Source organism: Acanthaster planci, linkage group LG11 (genome assembly GCF_054643075.1).
Source record: "Acanthaster planci isolate LZ-2023a linkage group LG11, COTS_SCS, whole genome shotgun sequence".
Classification (NCBI taxonomy): Eukaryota; Metazoa; Echinodermata; class Asteroidea; order Valvatida; family Acanthasteridae; genus Acanthaster; species Acanthaster planci.
Genome location: NC_141787.1, coordinates 5,405,452 through 5,427,202, shown reverse-complemented (window position 1 = coordinate 5,427,202; position 21,751 = coordinate 5,405,452). Strand labels below are relative to the sequence as shown.

The window sequence follows — 21,751 nt, the reverse complement described above, 5'->3', positions numbered from 1 at the left end:
ACGCTGCCTTCTTTGACTAAATCTCTGACATTTCCACAACACCTCAGTCCAAAGAGTCAGAGTTCTACCCAGTGTCCACTTATTCAGATAAGCATGTCTAGTTTCTCAGGTGGAATTGACTTGAAAAATGTTGGACAGGGTTAAGTTGGCAGGGCACCGGCACAGCATTATTTCTGCGACCCCGATGTTGCTTTAAATTGGAGAAACATTTGCACAGGGAGATAGGAACTTTAAACAGTTGTGCTTTTTAGGGAACGGCAAACCTTTGTCAATGTCAGTGTCTAGCCTCGCTGTCAGGTGCTTTTTCAGTCAGTCATGCCTCGGCGGGCAGGCCAATCTTTCCCTCCCCAGTAAACTGCTTGCCAACCGTGACAACGACAGCTCTCATTAGAACACAGAAACTCTGATGGCTTACGGGGGGAAAAAAAAGCCAGTTAGGAGTTAATATCTTAGCGTCACCAGGGATAATTGCCATAAATTTGTGTTTTAATATTGCAAAGGGGGAGAGAGGCACAGTGAACTCAGGGAAAGATGAGATGAGACGAACTCTAATGACGGTGAAGACGGTCAGGGATGGCTGGTGCCCATCCAAACATGAAATGCAGTTTTTAGTGGGAAATTAAAAACACTTGCTCCATCCATCATGCATTGTCTCATTAGAAGACTGTAGGGGAAGTCCACAGCCGGTTTGTGAAGAAATTTAGGTCATCACTCGGGGATGTTCTTGCAGTGACAGTCACCCATATGTGTGGCCTTTTTTAGGGTGGAGGGCTTTTCTTTACTTACAGCTTGAAGTAAAGTCTTTTGAGCAATTGAGCCAGAGTTGTCAAATATTTAAGAGTCAAAACACTTGAATAGAATGGTTGACAAGTACATGTAATTGTATAAATCACTTTATACATTGTACATAAATGTACACGTGGGTATATGTAAACAGCATACAAATGTAGCGTGCTGCTACCACAGCTCTGTAAGGCTGTAGTTATTGGGTTTTTTGTTTGTTTGTTTTTGGTTTTTTGTCTTATATAAATACTTTAAAAGAGTCCCCAAGAACTCGGCTCTCTCTTACTCACTTTTCTGAAACTCGGTTTGACACTTTGCTTAGTACATCTTTAAAGTTCTAGTTTAATCCACCTATAGGTTTTTAGTGGTGTCATTTGTAGTTACAACACCCTAACATAATTTTGTTCACATGTCAGTGGGGAAAGTTAAAAGTTTTAGGTGAACTGTCTCAGTAGAATGGGAGTTTTGCCACCTGCCTTCCCTGATGGTCATGCCACTGTTCAGAAAAACTCCCTTTTGAGTTAAGACACTGCACTCTTCACGATTGTTATCAAAATGTGGTTAATTTGGAAGATTTCAGTGGCAAGAAAAATGCCCGCCCCATTTCAGCTCAACTGGAAGATAAATGTTGAGACGCTGGAAAGCCACCTAAGCCAGCTGTTAGCCAACAGTCAAGTTTTGTCGTGAGCGATTAAACCCTACTTGCACCCCCCCAGTCTTGTAATACTACCTCATTTCCAATCAATGTTGCTGAATAATTGAAGCGCTTGGTCAGGGGCGCGTGCTCTTGCCGAAAGACGAGGGGGGTTACACGACAGCCGGTAAACTGCAGCGTTGCATGGGCTGTGACTAGATACGCACTGTGGTCTGTCATTGGACTCCTGTGTATTGAGCAATGCAGTCTTTGACTGTACATGTATGACATGCAAGGGGGAAGAGCCAGAAGCCAGCCTGTGACAACCTTGTTCCCGCTTGTGTAGATTAAGTTTCACAACTTGCATAGCTTGATGAACATATTATTTTATAATAATGTGGAAATCTACTTCAGGTAGTGTATTTATGGAAAGAAATGAAGGAAGCAAGACAAAGGAACAAGTAAGCAATCCAAGAGATGTTCAGTCTAGATGCTTAGATGTCCAGAACAGACAAATTAAACCTTTAACCCTAACCCTACGTAATACTACAAATTACTACTTGTTGTAATATGTAGTAATCAGTGCTGCCGCTTGTAAGAGGACATGACCACATTGTTCTCTGAAGCCATAAAATACAATAGAAAAGACAATGTACCTTACAGTGCTGTGGCACTATGAATGCATGGCTTTATTGTTCTCTGTACGAGTAACAATGGAAGTAACCTAGCCAGAAGTAGTAATTTGTAGCGCTAGGTCCTTCAGGCTCAGGCTATTACTTACTATTTTGTAGTAGTGAGTACTGTAAGCCAAACAATATGCTTGGCGGTTAGGGTTAATATATATATTTTTCCCATTGTAGTGGTTTGCCCATGAATGTGGGCCAGTACTACTGTATGGCAGGGCCTATAGCAGGAGCTAATATCAATTTTTGTGTTCTGTGATGTCCTAAACTTCCAGCAGTGGATTGCTTTGATTATATTGGCAAAGAAATGAAACAGTTTTTTTCAAAAATTATGGGTTTCAGCAGTTTGAGAGTTGACAGATCGTTGAGGATTCTTCACAAGATCAAAGAGGAATCCATGTATCAGAAATGATTCCAAGAGAATGCCCCAGTGATGAATTTCAACGGGGATTCTCAATTCACGATGCCATGTTTTGGACAAGTTGCAGTTAAAATGGGACAGCAACTCTCTGATAGTGACAGACAGAATTGCAGTGCACACGTAAAAACACTGACCAGCCATTTCAAACCCAGATCTGTTAAGTGTCAGCCTGAAAGTACAGGTGATCCCCAGTGACATTTTGGGTCTCCGTCTTATCAAACAAAAGGCATCAAAATGGCCTCTTTCAGTTGATCCTTTCTGCCAAAGGGACGGAGATTTTAAAGCGCAAGAGCAGCGGGGGAAAGTAGACACATTGTCGGTAGCCATGGTGCGGACAGGCTCTGTTTGTTTGTTCCTGATCTGCAGGCAGGAATCGTGTATCTAATCATCTCAGAAAGTCCCAGAGAGCACCTTGAAGGAATCATTCACACCCGCCTCCTGCTTGTACTGATGTTACCTTGTGTCTTGTCAAAGGGGACATGATATGTACTCCTTGCTTCAGATGGGACAAATACCAAAGAACTGGGCCAAATTTCACGGCTCTGCTGACCATAGAATTCCATGCCCACAGCCACTAGTCTACACTTGCGGTACCAGCACAAACTTTCACGTTTAAACTGAGTAGATACGGAATCCTCAAGGCCGGTTCTTGCTTGATGCGAATGCAAATTTGGGATGCCAGATCAAAATGTTTGGGCTGCGAATGTACAGAAGTTGAACTTATTTCAACTTGAGCAAATGTTGCCGCAAATGTTTTGTGATGCCAAATTTCTTTCGGTTTTGCATTCACATTAAAAGTAGTAACTGGCCTTCAGTTTCAGGATTACACATGCGCATAATCCAACTCTAATTGCTAACCTGTGAAATAGCCTTATCATGAGTTCACAATTCTATGCTATAGCTTGTATTGATTTGTCACAGTCATTAATCAGAGATGTGAAATTGGGCCCAGCTTAACATAGAAATTGTTGAATTGACAAAGACTGGTTACCAACAAAATGTCACACAGTGTAAAGACAGGTCTGGTGACCATTGTAACATTGTCAGTGGTCATTTGAAGTTATCCCCCCCAGCAACGAAGGTTTAATTTATTTCACATAACACTTTCCACGTCCAGTGATAAAGTCTGTTCTCTTTCCTGGAACCTGAGTGAGCTTTTGCCATTATGTCACTTAGACACACTGTCTACAAGATCTACTCTTATTGTTGCAAACTATTAAGGTTACCCATGGTAAGCGCAAAGCACATGAAAATTTCTCAGTCTTAAATTATAATACTCAAAGTACTTTCTGGAGAATCCACTCTGCAGTTTCTACAAATCACCTTGGGTAATTGCGCTTTCTTAGTGATTTTGACATTAGAAACATTAAGCCCTGTGTAAAGTGCATATAACTGGAACAGCTAATAGAATGGGAGTTTGCACAGTAACCAACAGTGGCCATAAAGTGCATCCAGGTAACTTGGGGAGGAAGTTCAGCTGCTAGGCTCCACTGTTTGGGTTCAAACCCCTGTGTATATTTTTGGACAACATAGCCACAGTTACATGTGTAATATGAATATCAGATTACCTGTAAACCACAAGACGAGAGGTGCCTTTCCATTGTATATGTTTTTGGGGACTGTTTCCTATCTGCGTCCGTTTGCCGTTTCACACTTGCACAATTTCAAGGAACATTCTTTGTAGCTTAGGCAATATGGAGTCGAGGTGCACTGAAAACGCACACATGGAAAGAGGCCTGAACACAATCCAGAACTGAGAAAATGACCGATTGGAAATTTGTGGGAAGACAGTTTGAGAGTAGTTGCCACAGATTTTCTCGCTTTTGGGAGAAAACTCCCTTGCGGCTGTGTGAAAGAAGTGCTATGTAAAAAATCCAAGCGTCATCTAATGATGGTGTGAATGTCTGATGAGAAACTTCATGGCTCACAAAAAAATGATATGTGCAGCCAATTCCGTGCCAAGGACATTGCGAGGACCTTTGGGGAAATCATCCAAACGGTTGAAGTACCCGTTCCCTTTTTCTGCTTTTTGGCATTGAAACAGATGTTTCCTGTGAGACCTGTTTTTATTTCATATCTTGGAATTCTAGAATGGAATCATGTTTGCTCTCTCATTTTGGAATGAGGAGAATGAGAACTACCCTTTTTGTACAAAGAAACATTCCACCCACTGTACATATTGTCCAGGGGAGAAAAAGGTCTTTTCCTGTCTTGGGAAGAATCTGTGCACGGTTCACTATGTCTGTCAGCTGCTCTTGTCCTGAAAAGGTCGTGTTTGTTCGGAAAATATTCCTGCACTGGGATTAAAACTGTGCTATAATCTGACATTAAGAGGAAGGGAAATTGGCCTGAGGCCCCCTTTTTTGAAAGAAAAAAGAAAAGATCTATGAAAGAAGAGTGTAGGAGACAATATAGAAATGTCCATTTGGTGGAAAATTCGAAGCAGCATTGTGAGCAAGAAAGCTGTAAGCATTGCCTGTAGTCGTGAACAGATGATACACAACAGTGCCCCAAGTCTCAGACAACATCCGCTCCCCCACTTTTTCACTTGTCCAGGGTCGACAAGTTTTGGGAAAAAAGGTCATTTTGTTTCAAATCAAACACTTTCTGGGGTCAGTCTCACAGCTTTTTTTTCTATTTGCTGAAATTGCTTGGTCAAATTAAAAAACTCCAATTTCAGTGCTGTGGGTCATGTGATTTATGAGTCGTCAAACTTTCAACATTTAAATTTTTCAATGTTACTTTCAACACCTACTTCGGAATATCAAACAAAGAAGATTGTAATCTTGAGTTAACCCCTTAAAGAGCTGGGGGGGGAACTCTTTCCTGATGTCACCGCAGTGCATTTTTTTTGCAGGAGTTGTGCCTTTAGCAGTTTTTAGATCAACTCTTTGTGATTGTGGTCATTTTGTGCAAAATTGGACATGCTGTTCTTATGTGATGTACTCCTGTATTCATTGTAATGATCCAGGAGGGTCCAACAGGGACGTTCACTTCTCCATCATTAAAGCAGCAATAGATATTTTTAAACAATGACAGAAAGGTGATATTAGCACTCTGCTTCCATTTCGCTTCCTATTAAAAGTTGTGTAAAAAGCTCCCGTAATGTGGTTTCACCCCTCAGAAAGGACCCAAAAGGTTACGTAAAATATTTCCAAAGTTTTGGGTCCCCTGAAAAACCATTTCCCTCCCCTCCCCCCCCAAATAAAATTGATACGTGACATGCCTTGACTTTTTTCTCCACAAGACTCACACCATGCGTACAGTGTGCCACCTGTGACTGTGTTTTCACTCCCATTTACCTTTGTCTTGTCCCTTTCCTAAACTCAACCCTGTAAATCCACATTAATGCCCACGTCAATTTGTTACCCACCCCTCTCCCGTCATACCCACCCTTACCCCCCACCCCACATGCGTACATCTCTCTCTCTCTTTCTGTCCAGAAACCTTTGATTAATCACGCGTGGAATCACCCTGCTGCTGCTGGGGAGAACACCCTGTACCGATATTTATCATCAGTTAGCTTCTGGTGTGCTTGGTTATAATTACCACATCACGATGCACGAGGAACGCTCCGCCAGTTGATACTGTTATAACCAGTCTCCCCCCCCAAAAAAAATTAGTACCACCCTCATAGCTACATGTAAGTATCCATTCACCGATACCAAAATTATTATCGCATTCAATCAGTATCATCTGGTAGTACCTCTCGGGGAGAAATCAAGGGAAGAGTGAGAGGATAGGAAATGGTAGCAAATGCGGCGCGAGAATGATCCACGGCATAGATAAGGGTGAGTCACCGGGTCAGTCCGGGATAATAACTCGGCCGCAATTTGTCTTGTTTGGTGTGCGGCTGGTGATCGCTCACTTGTAATTGGGAATCATTAGCGCGCGTTATTCAATTGTGAGATTCATCGAGCAACTCCTTGTCCAACAGTGGCTGTGCACTCTCGAATCCATGCGTAGTTCATAATTGAACACAAGGCTCAGTGTGCGTAGCCAGAAATTTCGTGAGAAAGACTGACCGTGCGAAGGGATGGTTAAAGACCTGGGAGATGTGATCACTCTCCCCCACAATGTGACCCAAGTAAACCTAAATAGATATCCTTCTTTTGTTTGCAAACATTGACTGCAATTTTGAATGGGTGACCAAAGACTGCAGAAACTTCACCCGTGGTTGGTGATGTTTTTGACCTCCAGCTGCGCATGTGCTTGATTAGTGTCCAGGACACTTTAGCACTGTTAGGTAACATTTAGTAGTAGAAGTTATGATTTGGTGTTTTATTTGTTAGGCAAGGTTTTTGTGACACTTCATGAATTGTTCTTAAGTTGTGTGCTCCTTGCCAACCATAGTAAGCCAATCACTAGTTGGCAAAAATGACTGTCAGTGACATACGTGTAGCAAAAGATATTAGGGTAACAGTCCAGTTAATGTACCAAGGCTTTTGTTGACAGAGTACTTTCAATGAGTCCAGATTGCTTGTGGACATGAAGGTCCCCACAGGTGTGTGCAGAATGCACCAATATGTACGTTCAGTGAAGTTCTTTTGTACGTACTTTCAGCAAAGTATGTTAGTCACTACTTGTGCCCACTATCACATTATTCTGACCAATGGACTATCCAGCTTTTGGTGTTGAGGGGGGGGGGCTAATTTGAAAGCAAATGCCCTTAGTGCTCATTCAACATAATCATGGGAAAAAGATTATTCGGTCTATTTGTCTGATAAATAAATGCACCAATTAGTTTCTCTCCTACTCACCTGTGAAGTATTCTCAGTTGAAAAAAAATGTGAAAAATTTTTAAAATCTGTACGGCGGACAAGTGCTGGAAAAATTCCATACAAACCACTGGAAACAGTTTTTAATTCAGATCTTTTCATTGAAACCACTCTGGAACATTTCAGCTACAACATTCATTATCAGCATCAGCAGAAGATCTTTATATACATGACGCTTGATAACGGAAACACCGACTTTTTTTAATAGCTTTGCATGATTTTGAAATATTCCAAATGTCACTTTGATCACGTAATACTACTACGATGGTAACAACATCACGAGAGCAGTTGATACAGACATCCCAAAACACTCATTATCTGATCTTTACCATCATCCAACTCTCATCAAAACCACTCAGGCCAATTACAGCTTTGCTCGCAAGTTTTTCCTTCTATTTTTTCCACCTTCTTCAAGTGAAGTAGTTGATGTTTGATTCATTGAGCAAACCCAGCCACCCGTATTTCCTTCTTGAAAGAATGAATGACGAGAGAGAGTGGGGGAAAAAAAGCCGATCGCCGATTATTTCCCCCCCCCCCCCACTTCATACAGGCCCTCCACATCTGTCGCCCCCCATTAGCACGGCACACACACACCGCACGGCTTATTTAAAAGACAGACCCATGCCAGGGTGTGCGTTGCCAGGATTAGACCATTAGGCCAATTGATTCTTCCCCCCTCTGACAACACTGCAGCGCAGCCGGAGCATAATAAGAGTGCTGGCGGACTCCTGTACACCCCGGGGCCGTATTGCACTATTACACGGTGCCTTCCTTTTTTTTTCAGGGGCCGCCTGTGTTGCGTGCTCGCCGGTCCGTCTGCATCATCGTTCGACTCCCTCTCTCGAATAAAAAATGTGTGGCAAAACCTGGAGTTGTTCACGGGGTATTGAGTTGACGAGTGCAAAGTGGGAGATTGCTGCTGTCACTTGATGATCAAGTTAATGTTCTTTTTCTCCTTTCATGTTCCCCCCCATTGAATCTCAGGGATGCCTCATAGCAGTTTGAAGCATGGTCATTTGATATTGTTTATCTCATCTATATCAATTCTTTCCTTTTTCCTCCACACAATAGTTGGCAGTAAAATAAAAGACGGATTCAGTCAGACACCATCTTGCCTCTTTCCCCTCAGTGAGTGTGTGGTCATCTACATGTGTGCTAAAATGAAACCATGTTCTAATACGCCCCCCACAGATATTCATGCAATTGCACATGTGGGCTTTACCATTTGAGGTCAACGTAACTAGCTTTGACAATGTAACATGTTCACGTGATGGGTGTTCTGATTATGCTCAGGTGACAGTAAAGTCATTGGGCCCATTACTGAAAGAAAGACGAGGGGAATTTTTTTTTTTAATTAAAATACATGTATATGAAAATGCACTATGGACAATTACAGTCCCAGGGGGGAGCCTTGGCAGTTTTCCAAACTTTGAATTTAGCAAATGGACCCCTTTTTTGTCAGGGATGATGTTGGGCCTCCTGCGAGGCTGCTCATTGTGTCTGGCGCTCATATTTTCTACCTGATTAGGTCCTTTTTGGGGGGCGCCGGCGCACGTTTAATTGCAGTGGCTGCCAGCCCCAGCGAATCTGAGCAGTGCTTAAGACTCAGCAACTACGGTAATCCGCAGAATTAAAAAGTGTTTTGCTTTTGGTTTCCTCTTTTTTTTTCCTTCTCCTTTGGTTGCGACGGTCATGAATTAATGATGGTTAAATTGGATGGGTTTAATAATGGATATTCTTTTTAATATCTACATGTATTTAAAAGCGTCCATCAGTTACCCTCTTTGTCCATCCTTGCACACAGCAGAAAATACTTGGACTTATTAATGTTTAATTTCTCAAGCTCATTTTTGTATTTTTGCCAGTCAATGTGTTATTTGGGGGTTTAATTTTTAAATTAGAAAGTGGCCGCTCCTTCCTGAGCCACTTTGTTATTAAACCTTGCCAGTTTGTCGGCGTCGCTTGGCTATGGATTTTAATGCCAATTTGGTTTGAGACGGATTGTGATGCCAAATACATTCAGACAATGAAGTGAGTGTGTAGGCACTTTTTTTTCAATTCTGTGTGCCCAATTAATTGGTCAGGCAACACTTTACAAGCATACTTTACAGCCTTGTTCATTCACTGATTGTACTCTTTTCAAGTTCCACAAAGACAATCATGTAACTGAGGAACTTTTAAAATAGGTGAGATTTCAAAAGTAGACATACCAAAGTAACCTCCCATTGAGGTTAAAGACTAAAAGTTGTTAGAAGGGGCCCTCAAACATCTTATACGCTTTTCAATGACTGCATCTTGAGCGTCCTTGACAAAGATGGTAAATACGTGGCTGCTAAACATGTTCAAACCAATAATTGGTAAGAAAAAATGATTTTTTTGAAATATCTCATTCTGCAAAAAATTTGGAATTAAAATGAAGGAGGGTTTTTCAAAACCCGAAATCGGCCTCCCCCCTCAATTTTTTGACTTTGAACCATTATAATAGGCAGTAGCAAAGTGGGACTTTACCAGCGGCATGGCGGGGGTGGGTGGAGACACAAGCCCTCCCCATGAAAAATTTTCACCCCTAGTTGGCCCCCCCCCTTGATGTGATCACAATTATGTACATGTATATGTCCAACATCCAGTTAGCCCCCCACTTTAGCGTGAAGCCCCCTGCCCCCTCTTGTGCTCAGAATCCTGGCTACGCCGCTTGACTTTACGCTCATTGTGGCTCATATTTCACCTATTAGCCAATTTAATTTCTGATGAGGATTTTTCACTTATGCATCCTTTGATATGTTGTTGGTCTTCTCAGAATCCAGTTTTATGCAAACGTAAACAGCATTGTCATGGTCTTTTGTTCTTGTTTTCCTCTTTTCTTTTCGTGAAATTAAATCAGGAAAGCAGAGATGAAACCGCTGAGTGCCAAGCAGAGAATTCTGGTAGAATACGGCAGTGGTTTAGGGGGTGGATCCAGGACAGTGGTGGGGGCCAAGGGGCCCAAAGCTTCTCAGTCAAAGACAAAGCAGCGACGAAGACTGAAGGGACGAAGGTTATGAGGTTATTTCATCTGAAGCTGCCTTCTTCGGTCAAAAGAGTAAATGAGCTTGTATTTTCCTGTGAACCACTTGATGTCAGGATTTTGTCTTGGCCCCTAAAACAACATTTTCTGGTGTCGTAGTTTAGTCCATCACAAGTCCCTGCAAGCCCACGACAAGTCACCCAGTCACAAACGAAGTCACAAGCTTTTCAAATTAACTATGACAAAGCATTCCTTTGTCATTGTTCACCCGCAACTTGTGACTGGCCTTGTGACAGGACTTGAAGAGACACTATGATAAACAGCAACACTGCCATTCGTCAAGATACATCAGGACTGGCCTGTCAGGGTTATTTGAGGCTAAACTATACTTTTGTTGAAATTACTTCAGCCGAATTGAAAAAGTCAGTCAAACACCTGAAAGATCTGCTGTTGAGGGCCATTTCCTCTCTTTATGTATAAGCTCTTCCTCAAAACCCTGTCTTTCGCTACACTGTGGGGCCCAACCACATAGTAACACCTGCCACAATGGCAGGCTATTTAAGATCAACTTCGGCCCATCATCTCCTCCACATACTTGTGTACCTAGGCCATTATCATATCAAGAAGATGGCTTCTTTCATCATGAAAGTCAAGACCAAGTTGTGAGGACTGATGTATGTCCTCATAACATCTTTGGTCCCCACAATATCTGTGTTGCAATTTGTGTTGTCCCCACAGCTAAGGAACACCTAGTTAGGACTTGTAAACAAAAGCTGTCCACATGATGCAGGAAGGGAAGACATTCTGTGGACTTACCCATGTCCACAGGGTGTTTCCCCTTCTCTGAAAAAGAATTTTAGGCACATTTTGGGCCAGGAGTCATGTGTCATAAAAGGAAAAGGAACAGTCAAGGAAACATTTCACAAAAACCAGCTGAAAATCATGTTCCCAGTTCAAGAAAAATTGGTATTTTCTGTTTAACGCATTGTGAGTATACCTCTTCATGTTTATTACCATGATTAGAAGCCTTCCATGAAACTGTCCTCATGCATCAAGTGAATGAGACAACTGTCAACGTTTTGGAATTAGATGTTGAACGTGGAATAAAAAGTGCCATTCTTTGTCATGGACACTCAGTGGACAGGTTTTTTGGGGGGCTTTTTGCTGTTTTCTGTTGTTGTACTAGGTTTTGCCCCTTTATCAATGTGTTGTTCACACTGTATTCTCAGGTCTGAGAGTTGCAAGAAAAGTCGCACGCTTTCTTGAGTGGGCGTGGAACCCACAGCCTTCCTGCTTGCTCACGCAGACATCTTAATTCCTCGACTACCAACACATCAGGAGGTACTGTGATATTAATTTGGCTTTGCATCAGGGAGGACCAATTAAGGTTTGAATTTTACCCCAGCCAGCTTGGTTTTTTTTTTTTCCAAAATTCTCAGACCACAATGAAAATACCGTTTGAATATTTGAGTCAGTGTAAAAGCAAAACTTTGTATAAAAATGATCCTACCCGATCGACACACAGCCAAACCTGTATCATTATAAAAGTTGAGAAGACCATGTAACTAGCCAAACTCGTGTGACTCGTAGCAACCTGTTAACCTTGTCTTTTGTTGAGTGTACCATCCCATGGTCTATTTGTGACCCAGCCTCACAAGTCGCACAAGCCACTTTCGAGTTGAAGACAGCGTAAAGGAATCTTGCGCAGTGTAAATGTATATGAATCGTCCACGTGTTGACCGCCATGTTGTTCCTGTTCATCAGGACATCAGACTGATTTGCACATCAAAACAGAGAGCTCAGTTTGCGCTTTCCTAATGCAAGTTGAGACAAAAGTATACACACTAAATAATTGGCCTTAAGACTCATTTTGTGGGATCTAGCCTCATTTTCCTTCGGCACCAACACTGTGAAAACATTTGATAATGTTTTATCACATTTGAACGCCCTCCTGGTAACACTTCATTGTTAATCATCCAAAGCTAAACACGTTCTGGTGTGTATTTCTTAAACAAATACCTGTTGACGTTTTAATTTTAGACACAGTGATGCATTTGGGTGTTCATAACAAGACACAAAAGTGCATTTATCAGGTGTTAACCCTTGCTGAACAGGGAGACATATTTATTTCCTAAAGAGGCATTTAGTTTTAATTGGTTACATGTTTAAATTAGCACAGATACGCATTGAAAGAGCCTATTCTTTTGACGTCACAGTGTTGTTTTTCCTACAAGTGGCTGCTAAAACTGTGGTTGGTTGTCAGTACAAAAGTAAAAGTGTTAAAATTTCCAAGCAGCTATCAGAACACCAGATGCTGATACACATGCTACTAAATACTAAATGAAAATTCAACCCTGTTTGATGTCAGTGGGACAAATATCCATTTTGAATGAATTGGAGGTGAAATTAAAAACCAACCAGAAAAATGATATTTCTGCATACTTTGGCTGCCCATGCAAGTTGTAGGCAAAATGAGAGTGGTTTATATCGGGCGTTAGTTTTTACAGTGAACATTGGAGAAGGCAACAGTCATTAGAATGGACATATTTGTTTTACATGTTGCTAATTTCCCTCAGTATGTTTCCTAATCGAAAGAAATGTTGGAATCCCCCCCCCGCCAAAAAAAGTGTATTCTCGGTCTTTTTGGAGGGTGTCAAATCAGCTGGCGAATATGGACACCCCTTTCTGCGATGTGTCTCTCTTTTCTGCCCGGCATTTTACGCACCCCACTCACACATTTCAACACCAGAGAAGATAACTTGCAACTTTCGACCATGCCATCTCATTGCGGCCATTTGAACCGGTGCCCAACACGCCAGCATGCGCATTGGTTGTCAACGGCCCCAGTTACTATATGCACATGAAGCCGAGTGCTCTTAAGCTAATGTTTCTCCGTCTAGCTTGCCTTGTTTTTCCCGCCCAAATCATCTGTGCAAGGTATGTAATTTTCCTAAACCCCTCTTTAGCTATGCATTCCTGTTTGGTTTGTTTACCTCAGCAACAAGGCACCTGAGGAAAGAAAAAAACGAAAACACATTACCCCGAGATGGACTTTAATTTCTGTATTTTCTGAAACCATTTAGATGAAAATTGCTTTTCTCCTCCTAATATTTCAGCCTCTGAACACATTATGCTGTTTGGAGAAATTTTACAAATCGGTCTACTAATGTCAAATTGTCCCTTGCATTTGTCTCTGTGCAGCATCGAGGCGAGATGGTTGTATTGGGAGTAGTAGTGCATAATTAAAGGAGACCTTTTTTTAACGAACAGCCTTGTCCTGAAAAAGCAGTGTCGAGCTACTGTGAACAACGAGTTATTTTTATGAACAAAGTGTCGCAACATCTTTTTTTACAGACAAGTGTTCGGAGACCGTGTTGCGAATATTTGAGAATGAAATGGTTGTCATCTGCTGTAGAATTCGTCCAAATTTTTTGACCCCGAATTTATCGGCACTTGTAATTTTTAAGAATTTCTTAATGTTGTTGTTTTTTTTAAATTGTGCATTTTTAAGAATTAAGTACTTTCTTTTGTCGTTTGCATACATGTTGAAGATTGGCAACTTTTTTTTAAATCCCACGTATCTTTCGAATAGTTATGGTAGGCCTACCAATACTGACTAATTGATACCAAGTGTGAGATTTCCGGCAAACGAGCAACGGAATGCACATAGACAGTTGATTTTCTTTCTAGTGCTTGCAGCTGGGAAGATATATTTGAGTATACGTTCTTCAGTCACTGTTGTTAAGAATCCAGTGCTTTTTCAGACCGGGAAAAAATTATCTTCCGTGGGAAAAATCTCTTTCTTTTCGGTGAAGAACCATGCATTCTCCAAACATAAGCGGCATTCTCTCGTTTCTTTTCAACTCATCAAAGTTGTCAATGAATGGATATTTTTCGCTTCTTTCGCGCAGCTTCCGTCAGCATGCTTCCTGTGGAGCACGACGATGCGGTAGATTTTGGGTGTTTTTTTTACGTTGTTCGAAGCGCATCAGTACGGGTTTTGTTGTCGACCTACAGAGAGATTTTGACCATCTTGAAGTAATTTTAAAATAAGTTTAAATATTTATCACCATATTCACAGGGATTCATTCCATTCGTCTCTTTTAATTTCATCCAAACAGTTCGTTCACAAAAGAACTTCGGGGCTCCCAAGACAAAACGTGGTTCTCTCTCGCACCCTCAAACGAGAACATTCCCGCTGGTCGATAAAGGCCGCATCAACAGCCGATAATTCTCAATCAAATCGAATCCCTCGTTCTCGCTCGGAGCTTCGCGGACTCAACCACCACCACCCGGAGACCATTAGCACTTTATTTTCCATTTGCGACTTTGTTTTAGTAAGTGCTGACTTCGGAGTCCCGCCAGCGCTCGTCGACGGTTGTTCCAGGCCAGAAATTTTGAGTGTTGAAACACCGGTCACACCTCCTGGTATTACGACCAAGAATAGGCGATTTTCAGATTTTCTCACCGGTGATGACCATTTAATATCTATTCCATTTAGAAATAGTTTCTGTCTTTTTTCATCCCCCAGTGAGCAACCATGTCATGAGCTCGATGTCGGAATGTTGACATGCAGCAGCCGTCGGTCCGGTCGGATCTGGCTGGAACGAGGCGGTCTTTTCCTGATCCGACTACGGGACACTTTCCGCGCGCGCGTGCGCCTGCAGTCTCGAGAAGTGCAATGCGCACGCTGCCTCCGGCCACGTGAGGCAGCGCACGGCTCCAATGGGGCAGCAGAAATGGATTTCTAATGGATCTAAAGCTTTCCTCGCCCGCCGTGCCTCAACACCTCGGGCGGAACTTTTCCTTTTTTTCCCCATCCTCCTTTCCCCTCTCTCAAAATCTGCTTGTTTTGTCTGAAATAGGGAAAAAACCCTGCCTGACAAATCTTCGCCCAAATGTTCGTTAATGCCGTTGCCGTTAATGGTTCTCGAGAAGGCTCGACGCCAGTCTCCCGCAGTTTCAATTCGCCTTGACATGCGTGTTTAAACACTAATCCTCACACAATGTGTCGTTTCACTGGCCAAGACAATGTTGCCTTTAGAAAAGCTTAATATACAGTGCAAGGATTTCACTCTTTTCTTGTGTAATTCCCCAAAAGTGCCTCTGGTCGATTGTTGCATCTTCGGTCTCGGAAATTCTGACGCAAACAACGAAACTTTCGTTTTCCCAAGCGGTCTTTTCGAAGACGCCTTACACGAAATCCACTGAGTCACTAAGATCCTGTCGAGGAGGTACGGTAGCTTTATGCTGCAAATTATATACATGTTCACTGTCAACGAGTTTGGCAAACTTCGATAAACTAAACACGGTGACAGTCTCGTGGAACGAAAGACTGAATTTGACCTTGTAAAGCCCTTATCCGGTTAGAAGCCATCACTGCGGTAGCACCGCACTCGCACGCACATTCTTCAGCTTGACGCGCGCGCGTGCATTTGGTAAATCACGACACCCTATTGGTCGAAGGGGCATGTAACGCGCGCGTACCACCTGTCCATTAGCGTGGAGCCACCGCAGTAATGGCTTCTTATTCTATTTACCGACACCATATCCAAACGTTCGGGAGCCAAGCTCATCTCTTTTTAGCAGTCTTACACGCATTGTAAAGGAAGCACACGGAGCATAACGCTACGATGATCTACGCAGTTACGTTCATTCAGGCACGAGCCGTGCACGCTCGTAGGCCTACATGGCGACCGTAGTCACCTATTTAACGAAACTTATCCAGTGAGGTCACAAATAACTTGGCAGTATCAAGATACGTCAAAAGGGCGGTTGATGTAAGTTGCTTAATTTTGTTTGGAATTGATGCTTATATAGGTACCATACGCTTTCTGTCACTGGCCAATACAGTTGGTGATATACCTGTTAAAGTGTGAAAAGGGCCATTGAAAATAACTAATAATAGATCAAAGCAAGTATAGATTAAATAATGACGAACAACTGTAAGGTATGAAGTGACTTTCGTATTGGGCCCCTAGCTGAACCAAGAAAGCGCGATTTCCCTAGCAACGAAAGCTCCTTTGGTAGGATCTTCGCTGGTTCACGAACGACTACGAGATACATGCATCGCGTGCGCGTTGCCACCAGCAAAACGAATACTCCCGACCAGCCTGGCTCTTTTCAACCGATGAGGGAATCGATTGTGCTGAGGCAAAGTAACTACATCACACTCTTTCATTCGTGAAAAAGGAACAGTCTCGGATTTTTTCAACTTAGCAACCTGTTAATCTCGTATAACTCTCAAAAGCGCATCTCTCACCGGCCAAGTTGAGTGGAATTAGGCCGTGTTTGTTTCACACGGATCTAGATCACCATCAGTGATGATCCTTCGTTGGTTTATAGTCACAAGAACTCGTCTAATGAGTTATGCGAACCAGCGTAAGGATCACTGATCGCGATCTAGATCCTTGTGAAACAAACAGGCCCTTAGATTTCCATATTGCGCACAAAGATAGCTTGACTTGGGTCTAATGAATTTCATTTTGGGCGAATCTAAAAAGTGGTAGCGAGTCTCATGTAAACTGTATGGACCGTGCCACTGACAGTATGCACACCACTGAAGAAAGACCGACTGTGAACGATACAGCGCAGCCCAGCGCAACTCTGGCGGTCTGTCCATCTAACTCCCCCAGGCCGGCGGCCAAAGTAATCATCGTTAAATTACAATGTAACAAACATTTGCCTATCTGATGAAGAAGAAAGAATGGAAGGGGGAAAAAGGGAATATCCAAACGCACCTGTTTCCGTGATGGTTGACCCAGTTCGGCCACCGAGGACCGTCGCAGGGAGAACCGTGTATTGATGCAGAATTCCCCGGGCCGCCTGCTCGTAAGCACAGTGACGCAAGGCCGACCAAACCAAAAAAGATTATTTCTTCCCCCGATATTTAGGAGGCCTACTTTCCTGTGTAGTTGTCACGATAATTTTGCTTTTACCGACATTCAAATTTGGACAGATTTGATGGAAGAAGAAAGGGGGAAATGAGTAATCAGGAAAGACCAATATTATACCTTTATTCGCTGTATACTGAAGTGTGCTGATCGCTTATTTATTAATGCCTATCTTTGCATTTTATGCAAGGTTTCCGGCGCTCAATCCGTCGCCCGCCGGCCCAGATCGACCGATATCAGTATCAAAAGAGAGGTTTGACAAAAAAGGGGGAAATGGAGTTTAAATCTCGGCCTTGGGGGTAGAATTCTTTTGACTGTAGCATTCGTCACAGGGAATCGAGAGAGAGAGAGAGAGATAATGCGATATCTCTGTCTTGTCGTGTTTTCTCGTTTATTGAAGGGGGGATTTCCGTAACCCACTTGGTGGAATGTTTGTCAATAATCGATGAACATTCGACACTTTCAAGAGCTATTATGCAAACTTGGAGTGCATTTTGGGACCCCCGTTAGCGCGCGAGCTCTTTCGCCCGCGGCCACCTTTTGCAAGACTACTCTTTAAACGCTGCCAGAATGGAGTCAACTTCGGCTTTTCGTCCTCTGCGGATTGCACGCTTAAGTCATGTCTTTGACCGTGTAATTTTGCTAAAAGCGACAGTGCGATTCTGCCAACGTCAATCAATTTATTTCGAACATCATGAGAAATATTCGGCTCAGTAATAATAATAATAACAGCTTTATTTTCTGATGGTAGCCATGTCATCTAAAAAGAAGGATGATTTTTCAATGGGCCATCTATCAATATTAAGCTTACATATAAAACTATACAATAATTTAAATGACAAACAAGGACCAAAGATAACAATTAGAAAAATAATTACAGTAAGCATAAAACTACGACCAAAAAATAAATGGATCAGAAATTATGCCATAATAAAAATCTATGCAATAAATACGCATAACAATCCCATCAAAAATGAAAGTGAGTGCAGATCTGTTTTTGTTCTTATCCTTCCGTAATATCGAAAGTTTGAAACATTTTCTTTGGGGTCGGCAGCCTGACTTGAAGCCAAAGTAAGAGACGGGTTTAGGATTTGGGAAAAAAATGGTAAATGTGTTACACGGACGTTGTTACCGACGCCTGCTCTTGACGCCGTGCAGTTGACGTGTGGCACGACAGGAGCGCATCGGTTGCTGTAAATGTCGAACTTGATTTCTCGCGGAAGTCGAATACAACAGTTTTGTTGTGTGTTGAGGTGTGTTCGATAGTTCTTTCCTTGATGTCTAATCATGAGCATTCGGTCACAGTACAGTAGAACACAAGTGCTTGTAAACTAAAGAGCATTTCGGTATGCACGGCAATATCACGGTTTTTAGAATTCAGCGCCGTGCATTTGAATTCGGCCGGCACGGCAGTGAAACGGCATCCAGACTGGGCTTAATGTGCGACAGACCCTTTGCTCGAATGACTTGGCTACGGATAGGATCCGCACCTATACATATTGAAAGCCACTGTAGCCATTCCTCGTAGCCATGTGCGTTGTGGCAAGCCGCAGCCATGATTTGGATTCCATGGTGCAGTGGCACCAGCCACCAGATCTGCTCTAGAATGCTGTACTAGAAGAAAGAAAACCTCTGCTGTCGGCTCGACTGATGTTCACACCAGATTCTTAGGAGCACTGGATCAGAGATAACCCGCTGTTTCTTCACCGAGATGTGATTATTCAGCCGAAGTGGACCACATGGATCATAAGGAGGAGGGAGTTTTGCAGGGCATAGGGTCGAGCAGGGAATTTAGCCGGATCTGCAATAACTCGCATCCTTTTTTGTCGTGCGTGTACTAATACCGGTTTAAGTAGGGTAGGGCTGACCTTAATTCCTGTCCGATTTATGCCATAAATACCTTTCAAGCCTCCGAAAAAGGGAGGAATCGGCTAATGCCAATTTTTAATTCATTCGAGATTAGTGTCCAGGAAGAGGAACGAATGAATGTTGCAAACTCTTGATCTAGCGTGTCGATATTTTGTCCACCCCCCCCCTTTTTAGAGTTAAAATTCACAATACCGGTATGAGTTTTCCAATCGGAGTATGTCTGTTGAACACCCAGTCAACTAAACATTACAGGAAGTTTCACTCTTAAACTAAGTGGCCAGCAGTTCACTCAAAAGGGTCGATGGTCTCTGGGTAATGTAACGATGGTGTATCTTTAAACGATAATGATTTCTTTTTAATTTTCAAATGAGAATTTTATTGCATTTGAACTGAAAACAGTATGTACATCAACAAAACTATATACAAAAATATAGTTTTTCTTCTTTTTTTACAAATAAAAGGAGTTTAAACATAAATAGTTATGGCAATGAATTTAATAATCGTAAATGTTTACACAGAAAGAAACGCACGTTTCAGATTCTTCACAAAGACGAATAATAAAAGTCGGGGGATATTGAATGAACGACAAAAAAGAGCGGACCGACGAACAGACGAAAGATAAAAGGATAGTATAGATACATTTGCGTAGAGTTAAGTCAGGGAAAATAAATATGTGCTTGGGTCTGCACTGGGGAAAGATCTTTTAGAATGGCTCATAATCGTGTTTGGATTTACCGAGAAGAGGGCGACCTCTAACCGCCCGTGTTTCCCCGCTCCCTGGGGTGGTTGTAAGGCACTGACCAGGCTAAATTTGACATTGATTTTTTGAAAAGCTCTTTGAATTTTGAAGACGCTCGCTGGAGCAGACAAAAAATCCCAGTTGCATCCCGGACTAACGCACCTTAAATTAACCTTTTAAAACACTTTCATTGACCAAATAAAATAACTAAGTATAGTTTCTGCGAGTTTGATTTATCGACACGGATTTCAACCTTAAAGCAATGAGAAGACCGGTAGCCGTTGTAGTGGTCAGTAGACGTCAGTTCAACTCGGCGTGTTTTTGGAGACCGACTCTAGATAAATATGACTCGGTCAATGCAAACTCCCATTGAATGTGTAATATGCCACATACAAAGCAGGTGTCAATGACTGGTCATTGGCCGCGGATTGTGTCAGAGTATGGAGCTCTCACTTCGATAAATCGGCATTCTGAAAAGCAGAGCCGTCAGTGCTAAATGAAGCTGAACTCTCTGGGATCTCTTGGCCCAATGTGCGTAGCCCAACGTACTAGTGGTATGAGGTTACGGATGACCGGCCCACTTTTTTTTTCTTCTCCGACACAACTGTCTGGAGATACACCATGTACTTTCCTATGGGAAAATGGTTTTATTGCCAGTCTTGAGAGGAGACTAGTCTTTACGCCTCACTGTCTCCTGTAAATGTCAGGCTTTACTTCCCTTTGAAGAAAAAAAATCCACCAGAGCCATTATTATCGCCTTTATTCAAGTCGAGTTTCCCCAGCATGCTGTGAAAGATAACAATAATACAAAGTTTCGAAGCAGTTACACCGTTCACGTTCTTTTTATTTGCAACACGTAGCTCGAAACTACCTCCAGTGCATGGTTTAATGCGTGTGATATATCACAATTATACTTGCAAGTTTGTTTGAAGAATGATGATGAGTATAATATTCATCTTTTGACATCAAGTTTTATAGACTGTACGCATGGCCCGGTTGTAAGATGCGCTTTCGTGCAGTAGCCTACCTGCCTTCCCTCGTACTCGTGCACATTCTTGCCCGTGCTATTTTAAAGGCGCCCTCTGTCGAATGCCTTGCGTCATTTCTGTTGTTCGCACATTCCTTTGGCGCTCATTCGTTTTCAAACTCAGTGCCAGACCACTGCGAAACGTGAACTGTTGCTCGAATACTACTTATGAGGCGTGGATAGAGATGGGTGGGCATTGGACACAGATTACACAGTAAATCTGACCATTTCCCACGTTACACGGGAAGAAATGTTAATGTTAGGCTGCGTATTTTCCCCCACTGCTGTTGTAATGTGTGCACGGGAAGTGCTTGTGCATTGCATTACATTTTCCGCTGTGATGAGTAAATTTGTCAGGGGTGGGGATTTTGCCGGAATCTTGCGCCAAATTCCGGCCAGATCTGGTCATCCCGAGACCTGTTTATGGATTTTCTTTCTCCAGAGGATGGCCTTAATTCACTGTCGCGGAGGTTGTATAGAGTGGGTGCAAAAGACAGGGCTATGTGTTGTGGAGACGCGTTGTGAAGGACCTTCAAGTGTCTGTAACTCAATTCACCCCAAGTCTTGCACATTATGGCCGATTATGGGGGCATTTTTGCGCAGGTGCAATGCCTTTGATCCCACTTCTCCATTTTGTCACAATGCTTGATAGCAAAGGGACGAGCCCAAATTTCCTAACGATACGATCGATTATTCTCCGTTGCCCTATTTTCGAATTTGCAAAGCAAAATGGCTCGGTCCAACGAGCTTTTTCACACTGAAGAGAGATTCTAAGGGGCTGCGACCATGACCGCGTGTAAATAACGCACCATCTATTCAAATGTCTTATGACTAAGTTTTCAAATCACAGGGAGCTCTGGGTCATTCGGTGGACTCCTTTTCTTCTTTCCATTTAAAGTTCCAAGACTTTAGCTTGGAAC

General features: G+C 42.5%; 2 protein-coding genes across 6 annotated transcripts in view; both read left to right on the top strand.

Annotated features, from left to right (window-relative positions):
• Positions 1 to 12,845, top strand: part of LOC110987540 (ATP-dependent DNA helicase DDX31-like) — a 50,245-nt gene extending 37,400 nt beyond the window's left edge. For 2 of the 3 annotated variants that reach the window (XM_022250339.2, XM_022250338.2), the window contains exons 15-16: positions 10,181 to 10,378; positions 11,533 to 12,845. In XM_022250339.2, coding sequence (XP_022106031.2) covers positions 10,181 to 10,340 — 160 coding nt within the window. In that variant the 3' untranslated portion in view covers positions 10,341 to 10,378; positions 11,533 to 12,845. Of the gene's footprint in view, positions 1 to 5,964; positions 6,144 to 10,180; positions 10,379 to 11,532 lie in introns of those variants that run through there. The other variant, XM_087143594.1, reaches the window with a different exon arrangement.
• nup188 (nucleoporin 188) overlaps positions 11,533 to 21,751 on the top strand; it is a 192,141-nt gene continuing 181,922 nt past the window's right edge. For all 3 annotated transcript variants that reach the window (XM_087143590.1, XM_087143591.1, XM_087143589.1), the window contains exon 1: positions 11,533 to 11,644. The gene's annotated coding sequence lies outside the window, so the exon portion shown is untranslated. The remainder of the gene's footprint in view (positions 11,645 to 21,751) is intronic.